The 10868-nt window shown below is 42.0% G+C and overlaps 1 protein-coding gene across 7 annotated transcripts; it reads left to right on the top strand.

Moving 5' to 3' along the window:
* Window positions 1-1050: 1050 nt before the first annotated feature.
* On the top strand, window positions 1051-10316 carry LOC143506787 (uncharacterized). 7 transcript variants are annotated; one of them, XM_076996397.1, is made up of 12 exons: window positions 1051-1138; window positions 1358-1922; window positions 4744-4977; window positions 5089-5247; window positions 7147-7214; window positions 7463-7552; window positions 7665-7763; window positions 7855-7902; window positions 7989-8069; window positions 8477-8904; window positions 9017-9848; window positions 10298-10316. In XM_076996397.1, the coding sequence occupies exons 4-10, from the start codon at window positions 5193-5195 to the stop codon at window positions 8645-8647; spliced, it is 612 nt and encodes a 203-aa protein (XP_076852512.1). In that variant the 5' UTR covers window positions 1051-1138; window positions 1358-1922; window positions 4744-4977; window positions 5089-5192; the 3' UTR covers window positions 8648-8904; window positions 9017-9848; window positions 10298-10316. The 7 variants fall into 7 exon arrangements, with proteins under 7 accessions (XP_076852512.1, XP_076852506.1, XP_076852510.1 ...); XM_076996391.1 differs by having other exon boundaries at window positions 4797-4977; window positions 9035-9848; window positions 10298-10315; XM_076996395.1 differs by having other exon boundaries at window positions 4744-4840; window positions 9035-9848; window positions 10298-10315.
* Window positions 10317-10868: the final 552 nt, after the last annotated feature.

Here is a 10868-nt window from a genome sequence, read left to right as displayed (position 1 = left end):
ATGTTTGGTCTCTGTGTTCTCTAACGTGGTATCGTGCCTGGCAATACATGTATGTTCTGTTAGTCTTCATGTTCATGTATGGCCGTTACTTGCTTCCCGTGTGTTTGTTCATGTCGGTGTATGTAACAATTAGTTGTACTCTTGTTTGGTCTAGTTTTGTGCCCTTGTCATTTCCGCTGCCTTTTAGTATATTAAGCGTTAGTTCTCTATTCATCATGCCACGTCATTCGCGGTCCACTCGCGTGTCGTCTGCAAATGTAAGATGTGAAATAAAATCGAATGAGATTGTACTCTCTACTTCGCATTTGTGTCCGCCCCTTGATTGCGCAACAGCCAAATCGTGAAAAAAAGCATTTGAATATCTCACGAAAAAAGTAAAATGAACTGAACTTTGAACTATTTCATAATTAAAATTGTGAACTTTGAACGTGAACTGTTCACTTTGAGCATGTATGAACTGAACTTGAACTAGTTCAGAAAAGCTGTGAACTGGCACAACACTGACTATTCAGTATGGAAGTAAGCGGTTTCGTACGCAACCCATAACACGTGTAACTAACGCGACATAGACTATATCGATATAACGATATTGTCTCATCTTATATCTCGTATGAAAATATATCGATATTTCTCAAAATCTCGACATATCGCCCAGGCCTAGCTTACACACATGAACGTATAAGACTGACATAAATGACTAACAAAGACGAGCACGGGACACTGCGCGAACGCACATTAAATAGACAAACCACATAAGCGCCGAGTGTTCACGAGATGAGCCACAGGTGAGACTGATGAACACACTCAGACACAACCACACCGACGGAGATCCTGTCTACGACTAGACGTAGACAACATAAACACACGGCTGAAAGCTGAAACACATGTACTGAAACACATGTACATAAACACATGTACTGAAAGCATGATTTGATAAGGAAAGCATTATTTGATGTATGATATCAGCCTATCGAGATATGCTCACCATGTAAAATATTAATAAGGAAGCTATAATAGATTTTAATCCACGCTTCCCTTGTCCATACTGTCAGGGTTGGACCCAGGACCGTTCCTCCGGTCGCCACAAGGAGGAGCCCGCGAGCTAGACCTGGGGGCAATCAGGCACTATAGGCTGCAGGTGTTTGCAACCTACTTAAGGCGAGCAACTTCAGCAGTCCTTTGCTGAAGTTGTTAGTTGTATTCACGCTCGCAGCCTAATTAACCTAATTAGTCCCTAAATGCACATGTAATGTAATGAAAACCAAAGGAATGATTGTTGAATGTTGGTTCAGGCCTAAAGAGCTTGTTCTTATCAAATTTAGATAACACTACACTAATCAATATTTTTTTTCCTTAGGTGACAATTCCACATCCTGTCAGTTGAGATCCAATAATTCAGAGACAGTTGACAAAATGTATTTCCCAACCTGGGAATAAGGGTAGTGCGCTGTCCACACCAATCTGTGGTGGGGAGTTTGACATCTTCAATGGGACTGTGTGTCTACTGGAGAAGAAAAAGACCAGGAGCAAGAAACGGCAGTTCTTTACCCAGATTTTCCGAGGCAGTTCGCTTAAAGCCTGGAAGAGAGAACGGACCAAGATGTTTGCATCTGGTGATGGTCCTGATGGAGGTTCTGTGGGTGCTGTTAAGAAGCAGAATGAGGAGGAAAGACAGGTTGCTGCTGAGCCCACAACCATCACTCTCAGTCCACTTTCAGTTACAAGCTGCACGTCAACATCCGTTACATGTGATGTGGTATCGGACGAGTCCACCACTGCATTTGAGCCTGAAAGGCAGGATCAGCTGTTTGTACGTGTCTTTCTCCTTTGAGGGTCATGATATCAGCTACCCAGCCAAACCTTTCCTGCTGGAAAAAAATACAGGGGCCTTTTGGACAGGAACCCTAGAAAACGTTAACCGGGTGAGTGACAAGATGCTGCATATTAATAACAACCCAGATCATCAATGACCTCAAGAACAGGGTAGATAATTAATTTACATTTGTTTTATAGTATGGTTCATTTATTTAGTATGTCAGGGTTAGTTTTTTATTTAGTAAAAAATAAATGAAATAAAAACAATACCACAACTTAGTCAAGGGATCCATTTGAGAGACCAAACTTCCCAATCAGTGTGGCCAAGGGACTCTGTAAACATTGTTCTGTAGGAGTGAATAGAGCTGGAAAAATTGCTGTATGTCTCATTATCCCATGAGCAACGCACACATGAATCATCTTAACTTTTATTTATATGATGCTTGCTTGTTCTAGGTATTTCCAGGTCTTAAAGGGAACGCCGGCTGATAACATATGTAAGCCTTAATATCGTGTAATTACTCTAAATTATTAAGACACGTTGTAAAAATTCACAAAAAGTAGCAGATTTATTAGATTTTCTGTAAAATCCCGCTGCACGTAGGTCGCCATTTTTATAACTGCTGACGGGCGCAGCAGGTAGTGATGTCAAATGGTTGCAGTGACTGGCCGTCGCGCTTGAGCACAGCTAGCTAGACCTGGCTACTGTTCAGCCTTTTCAGCTTGAGCCAGAACGCAACATTTCTGACATCAGCGGCTACAACACCCACCAAGTGAGTGACAGAGAGAATCCAGCGCATGTTTATGTTCACGTTTCTTCGTGCGGTTCTCGCTCCACATTCTGGGGCTTTTGGACTTTCTGTGTGGGAAAACTGTGGGCACTGCATTGTGTTTTAGTCTATGTTTAAAACCAACAGCACCCGTCAACTCTCACCAGTCGGGCTCTACTGAATGACTCTACTGAGAGAGCAGAGCCGCGGGTCTTTTGGTAGCTGTGTTCGTCCACACGCTGCTTCCCAAATTTTTCTCCTCTTTTTATCTTTGGGAAAACTGTGAAGACTAATATCAGTCTTCCCACTGCCTTTCGACTGGAAATAACATCCAACGGCAACACAGTGTGGCATGGTTTTTTTTAAGGTAGCTCAGCTAACTAACATTAACTCTAGTGATGTCGGTCGCGAACGATCCGGCTCTAAGAGCCGGCGCTTTGAAGTGAACGATTGGAACCGGCTCCACAATGGGAGCCGTTTTAGGATCCTATTTGGGAGCCGCTTTTCCCTTCAGTATTGCGCTTGTGCTCTGCAAGTGCCACAGTTTTTTTCCCAACATCGTTTTTATTTGTCCTCCGGTGCCTCGCTGTCTCTCCCTCTCCTTGCACGTATTGCTCTGCTTCTGCCAGTGGTAGAGAGCGGAGAGTTTATTTCCTCAGTCGGTGCTTAAGCTAAGTTGATACCAGCGCGAGGGTCCGTGCGCCCTGCGTGAGGACCCCCGTGCGAAGTGAGGTCGTGCACCTCTTCAGCGCAATGAACAAAGTTATGTATGCCGGGTTCATACACCTTTACAAGGTGGAATTCAAGCACTTGTACGTCACTTTTCAATATTGAAAAAGGCCATTTTCAATATTTCCCAGCACCTTAAACTTAAATATTTATACATATACTCAAAATTATTCGAAATAATTTGCTTGTTTATCACATCGATTCAATCAGACAGCTATTTGTTGTGAAACAAAATACAGTTACATTTTCAAGTACTTTAGCACTTTTCAAACCTGGAACACAATGCAACATTAATTTTTGTCAGGTAAATGTTCCTTCCCCTGTTTTTAAAGGGTGTTTCTTTATACTACCACATATCGTTTCGGACAACACTGCAAAGAATGTCTCCACGGCCCGCATGTCAAGCGTGTGCTCCACACATCTGACCAATCACACGCAGCTTTCAGTTAAAAATGTGGTGGTAAAACACTGGAAAAAAGTTATCTCCACTTTTTTTGTGGAAACTGCAGGCAATTGGCCAAGCTGTATTGCGTTCTATTTTGGTGCTATTTTGTGATAATTTAATAATTGGTTATAATAAAAGTTTTATTTATAAAGCATTGTTATGCAGCATTTTTACTCATCACAAGTGCTTAACAATGTCAATAATGAAACAATGTTATAAAATTAGGTTTAAGCTATTAATTAATAATGTAAAAAATATATATGGGGAGCCGTTTGGGAGCCGACAAGAGCCGGCTCTCCACAGTAAGAAGAACCATTAGAGCCGCATCTCAAAATAGAGCCGAAAATCCCATCACTAATTAACTCCTTCCAACCGCAGTCAAGTTTAGCGTGCTGCAACCATTTGACGTCATCTACACAGCAGGCATTGCGCGTCAGAAAACATGGCTGCGCCCATATGTCAAATATTTCGAATAAAAGTGTTGATTTGTAAATAAATTTGCTGCTTTTGTGATTTTTTTTTACATGTAATTAATCTAAATTATTAAGACATCATATTAAGGCTTACAAGTGTTACCAGCCGGGGTTCCCTTTAACATTCTTTAATGCCCGTGTACTGCTGCAAAGTTTAGAATATACACTTATACCTCTTGAACTCTTAGGAGTTTAGTCTGTACACGCTTCAACCTCACACTGAACACCGTTAATTAACTAAATGTCAGTAGTTATGCTATAGCTATGATGATCCTGTGGAGGACCCATGCCACTGTGGAGATCTCGTCCCAACTCCTTTGATCTAATCATAGTACAGATCCTCGCCCATGCCCATCTCTTGCATTCCCTCAAACACCTATTAGTCAGCAGTTGGCAAATATAGAGTGATACATTTTTAAAGACTTTGGTAAGCTTAGGTAATTAAAGCAGTTTTTAATAAATGATAATAAGGAAAGAAGGTAATGTTAATGTCTACCTTCTCCACCTGCAGTCCTGCGTTCCTTGTGCACAGCAAACAAACTGTACTGGCTCTGCTTGCTTCAGGGATGCTGTGTGGGAAGCGGCCGCATGCACCATTCTGGCCACTAGTGAGCTTCATCCCCTGAATACTGTTGGTCTCCATGGATACTCCTCTCATTCACCTGTGTTCCAACAGCCTCATCACCACACTATACAACACTTCCAGTGTCTCCCAGTACATGTGAAGTACTGCCATCACTTCCTGGTCTGCATATCAAGTCTATGTTACATTATGAAAACATTTTGTCTGACATGACATAAAAACGGAATAATATGACATTTATCAAAATGTATGATTATGTTCATTATGTTGTAGTCTCTACATGCAGACCACCTTATTATTTTGGAGACATACACCATCAGAATGGCACTTCCAGATGTGTGTACAGCTGTGTGGAGAATTCCTTCATGGTGTGACGCATGTACAGAGGTGGCAGGAGGCAGAGGCTGCAAACTGAAAGCTTCATTATCCATGGTAAAAAGAAACACCAAGACTCAGGCCAAACGGCAGTAATAATGTAGATAGCAGCACTTTCATGAAAAGGGACATTTCAGACCTTAGTATTGCAAAAAGTATTTGTATTCACAATTATTGTATTAATGTTGAGGACATCTGATTAATATGAAAATATTGATTTCTTCAGAAATGCATTTTATGATCATATTCAGAGAGCTGCCACTGTGTACGTAATGGGGTTGAAGAAAAACATTGCCCAGATCTTGAAAAAATGACCAATAATTATAAAGAGCTAATGCTTGAGATGAGAAAATATGATTTTGTGATTGATAAAAATATCCTTAATGCTGTGATGTACACGGAGAAATGATACATTTAAGCAAAAAATTTGAAAATGTCAAAGTCCAATTTGAATCATTATAGTGGACCCATGTGGGTTGGAGTCCTGCCAAGCACTGAACGATTCGGTGAACGAATCTTTTGAACGAATATTTTTAGTGAACTGATTCTAATGATTCAGTTCATCTAAAAGAACTGCTGTGCCCATTACTAACAAATAATGTTACTCACGATCATGGACGTAGTTTTGATTTCACAAGTGGGGGGGACACAACCTGGGGTGGCGAACTGTTAAGCGGGGGGGGGGGGGGGGGGGGGGGGTGCTGCATGATCCTAGTGCTAGATTTGTCGCTATTTGGATATTGGTTTTTTTACCGTTAAAAAGTGGGGGGGACATGACTTTGTCACTACTTAGATATTTGGTTTTAACTGTAAAAACTGGGGGGGACCAAAACCGGCTTTTGAAAAAGTGGGGGGGACATGTCCCCCCCGTCCCCCCCCAAAACTACGTCCGTGCTCACGATCAATGGACACACAATTAATTAGAAAAACGACCACATCGTGCCGCTGCCTCTATGTACTCCATATGTGCGAGCTATAAACTGGTGCATTACGGTTGCCACCTAACGGCAGAAATAAGAACTGCAGGCAATACGCTAATCTTCAAATAAAACGAACTTTAAGACTGACAAGTAAATAACATTCGTTTGTAGACAATTATCCGTCCAATGAGTAGAGATGTCACGTTTTGTGGTTAACTCTGACAAGCATACATTACTGCTAATTTAATTCATGTGGCAGAATATTTATTTGACAGCAGTTAAATAAAACGACAAGGTATTATGGGTCATTTAGTCCAATACTCCGCAAAAGGTAATTATTTTGCTAGCGTTTGCTTTCCCCCTTTTACGTTGCTAAGTGTTTCTGCATATCGGAGTCATGGAGAAAAACATGTTTTGATATCAAGGTAAATCGCCAAGGTGAAACTCCAAACAAAATATCTAAAATCCCTCAGTCGTTTACCGACCCCCAAAGAGACAAGACACTTTTGCATTTGCTGTGGAAAAAAATCAACAAATATCTCCAAATATCTACAAATTAATATCTTCAAACAATTAATATCTCAATTTAATATCTTCAACGTATTAATATATTGAATTAATATATTTACCGAATTAATATCTCGAATTAACATATTCAACGAGTTAATATCTCGAATTAATTTGTTTAACCTGTTTAAAATGTTGTTTTCCCTGCCTTTCACTGGGCTGCGACCAGTGCTCCTTTGTGCCACTGGAGTTTCGGCCGTTGTTTGGTCTTTTCTCGTTTACAGGCGGCGGGGTCCGAGATCAACAGACGGAAGTCGAAGCTGCAGCTCATACCGACACCTGCGACGGTAAATTAGGCAGCTAGCGACGAACACACCCCTATATTCGCAAGCTGGTTTGCTACATTAAACTAGCTACTTATCACTATGTTACTTAGCCTAAATAAATTGGCTACCCTTTAACGGCAAATTTAAACTAGGTTGCATCAAAGTTTTTAATATTTCAGTGTTTTTTTAAACATCTTCCTTAGGACATGATCGGGAGCCTTTTGCATTGGACGAAGGCATCTTTGAGACGCTCCATACCCCGATCCGAGAGGTAGTTGGCTATTATTGGTGAAATCTTTCTTAGCCAGCTTCATTCTGTTTAAATCAAATCAAATCAAATATATTTGTATAGCGCTTTTCACAACACGTTGTCACAACATGTACAGGATTTAGGGAAGTTTCTGTGCAGAACTGTAGCATGCATTGTTTATTTGCATGCTGGTCACAATAATTGTAAAATGCAGGTCTTGCACATACTTGTCTAGTCGCAAAGTAACACGTATTTGGTTTTCTCCATAGTTGAGGCTTATACAGACTCGCCAAGGATTGGACAGAGCACATAGGATGTTTGCCTTCACCTTCTCACGAATGGGTTCTTCAGCTACACAGGTTCCCTTAAGTTTTTAATGTGTATCACAGGCACAAAAATATTTTGTTACCTGAGGGTTTATAAGGGGTTTGTCCATTTCAGTGGTAAAGTTATTTTTCTGCTTGACTGCAGGTGGTGGAGGTGAAGCTCCAGCACAAGTCCATCTACAGTGGGCTGGAGAGTGAGCACTGGTGGGTGCTCAACAATGAATTCTACTGGATAGGTGCAGAGGTGAGTCATGGGAACAGGTTCACAATTTCAGTAAGAATGGACATGCTACTGTAAATGTCCCTTCAACCTAATATTTTCCTTGTATTTGTAGCTTACCCTCCACCACTTTGCCAGCGCTAGTGCCGTGGCCTGCATCAAGGTAACAAAGAGTCTTGACTATAAGCATCTTTCACTAGCTTGTCCCATTCTGAATTACACTCATCAGCATGTCCTCTGTTAATTCAGCGGAGGGGATCCAGCATCACAGACGCCACCATCTACCTGCGCACCTGTTCAACAACAACGTCGGTGCAGAATATTTTTCTGGTTAGTGCTTCCTCCTTGAAATGTGAAATGAAATGTGAAATGTGCATATTTTGTCAATTGTGATTTTTACACCCCAATCGAAATTTGTCCTCCGCTTTTAACCCATCTGTGCAGTCAGAACACACACACACACTAGTGATTACTAGGGGCTGTGGATCACACGTGCCCAGAGCGGTGGGCAGCCCTAGCCCGGCGCCCGGGGAGCAGTTGGGGTTAGGTGCCTTGCTCAAGGGCACCTCAGTCATGGCCTGTCTGGGAATCGAACCCACGACCCTCCGGTCACAAGTCCAGTTCCCTAACCGCCAGGCCATGACTGCCCACTCCTTTCTGATTGCATTTAGAATTATTTGTGGTGAGGTTTTTAGAAAATGATATCTAAAGGCATTTTTATTGTGTGTGTTTTGTAGCAAACGGTGGTGTCCACTTGGTTTAAGGGTGTCTCCATTGGTTCGGATGACATTTTCAGGTCATCCGAATCTAGTCACACCCAGACCCTGGAGACACCGAACCCAGCTGTTTTTTCCAGCAGTCCATCCCCACCGAGAGCACCCCCTCAACGACCACCTCCAGGCTTTTAAACACCTACACATGAATTGAATTCTTATATAAATTCATAATTTCACAGTGTGGCATGCGTTTTATTTTTCTACGTAATTTAATATTTTTGCTTGCATGTGTGTTTTTCAGATGCTGAAGGTTTTCCCATAACCACATGAGGACTAGATGTTGGTCTTTTGGGACACAGAGGTAGAACATCACATGGACTGATCACCCACCTGGAGCGTTTTACATCTGCCCCTTCTCTTTCCCCCAACACTCTGTTTCATCTTTTGAGGTTTGTGTAACCCTAACTCATCTTCCAGATTTCTCATGAAAACATAAAGCTGTGTGTAGTCTTTATTCTGCTTTTCTGTCTCTTTCGTTCTGTCCATCATGTGGGTCTCCAGTGCTTCTTCCTGGATTAGAGACTACCGACAGCTGTGCAACCTGAATTTCACGCAGGCTCCCAGGACAAGAGGACTACTGCAGTTTGTGGACCAGGACAGAATAATAAGCCTTGACAAGATGTGCATCAGGATGATGAGAGACTTTATGATCCACGCCAGAGAACAGAGACAAGACCAGAGGACTGAACGGCATCAAGAACCGATCGTCGGGATTATTAGAACAATCACCATCGTCAGTGTGCAAGGAACTGTGAGGAAAGCCCGAAAGAATCACCATTCGTGGACTATTCATCATCACCGTGGACAACCATCAGGATTACAGATTCGACCATTTTGGGATTTTTGGTTATCAACAGCAGATTATCAGTGCTCCTGTCATCCTCATCAGACCTCTACAACTAACTCAGAATGCTGCAGCACGACTGGTCTTCAATCTTCCTAAGTTCTCACATGTGACTCCTCTGCTACGCTCTCTTCACTGGCTTCCAGTAGCGGCACGCATCAGATATAAAACATTGATGCTTGCTTACAAAGCCAAAAATGGACTGGCCCCTCCCTACATGATGTCCATGGTCAAAAGCCAATCCGTACAGCGAACACTCAGAAACTCAAGCTTGGCTCGACTCGAAACTCCATGCTTAAAGTCTCATGGAAGACAAAGCTCCAAACTATTCTCCGTCCTGGCTCCAAGATGGTGGAACGATCTTCCATTAGCTGCTAGGACTGCAGAGTCTATTGCTATCTTCAAGCGTAGACTGAAGACCCACCTGTTTGTTGAGTTCTTACCAGAGCACTAACTCAGCTGATACCACTTGCCGTGGTTCTTTAAATGGTATGTCTGTCTGTGGTTATTTGTGCTTCTTGGCAAATGTCTAACTTGCAAAAACACTAGGTAATGACATTGACTCCTGTAGTTTAGTAGTAGTCTGACTCAATGGTATCTTGAATTCTGGCCTATTCGTACTATTTCCTAGGATGAATTCTGTGATTGAATGCAAAGCACTTTGTAAGTCGCTCTGGATAAGAGCGTCTGCTAAATGCCGTAAATGTAAATGATTTTGTAAATTGTTAGTGAAATAGTTATTATTGTTTTATAAATATTTATCAGTAATGTGATTGTGTTTTAATTGCAAAGGAGTCATACTGTCTTGTATTTTACCTTTGGTGTTACTCATGTAATCATCAGTATGCTTAGTCTGATTGTGTGGTTTGTGTGTGACTTGTGTATTAGTCTGTATAATTTGATTTTGTGTTTTTGTGTGATTTTGTGTATTTAACCAGGCCACCCGAAGGGGACTGGTTCCTGCTGGATACCACGCACCTATCCGGATACAAGCACCTGCCGGTGGATGTACTGATGCCAGGGTTGGACGTGCCATTGCCACAAGAGGTCGTGCGGATGCTAGTTCCTATCAGAGGCTCACCATCTACACTGAAGGGACTGTGACTACTTGGCCGGGGAACGAGAACTGTGACTACTACTGTAGAACTGTAGAACCACCCTGCGCACCACGGACTTGTGCTAACGGGCCGCCCAATGGAGGATGGGTTCCCTTTTGAGTCCTTGGTCCTCCCGAGGTTTCTTCCTATTCCCCTCCATCATAGGGAGTTTTTCCTCGCCACTGTCGCCATTGGCTTGCTCATTAGGGATTTGGACCCATAAGATTGTTAATCTTGTAAAGATTGTGAAAAGCACTATACAAATAAACTTGACTTGACCTTAATCATTAGTGAGTTATAGGCTAATTATGTTTTAGGTTGAATGTATCCAGTTATGATATTTGAGTGATTCACTATTTTCCCAGCTAGCAACACTAACCATGCCGATACCTGAATTTAGTAAACTATAGTG

The sequence above is a fragment of the Brachyhypopomus gauderio genome, unplaced genomic scaffold, assembly GCF_052324685.1.
Source record: "Brachyhypopomus gauderio isolate BG-103 unplaced genomic scaffold, BGAUD_0.2 sc499, whole genome shotgun sequence".
NCBI classification, from domain to species: domain Eukaryota; kingdom Metazoa; phylum Chordata; class Actinopteri; order Gymnotiformes; family Hypopomidae; genus Brachyhypopomus; species Brachyhypopomus gauderio.
The sequence above is the reverse complement of the archived record's forward strand: the minus strand, read 5'-3'. Positions and strand labels throughout refer to the sequence as shown.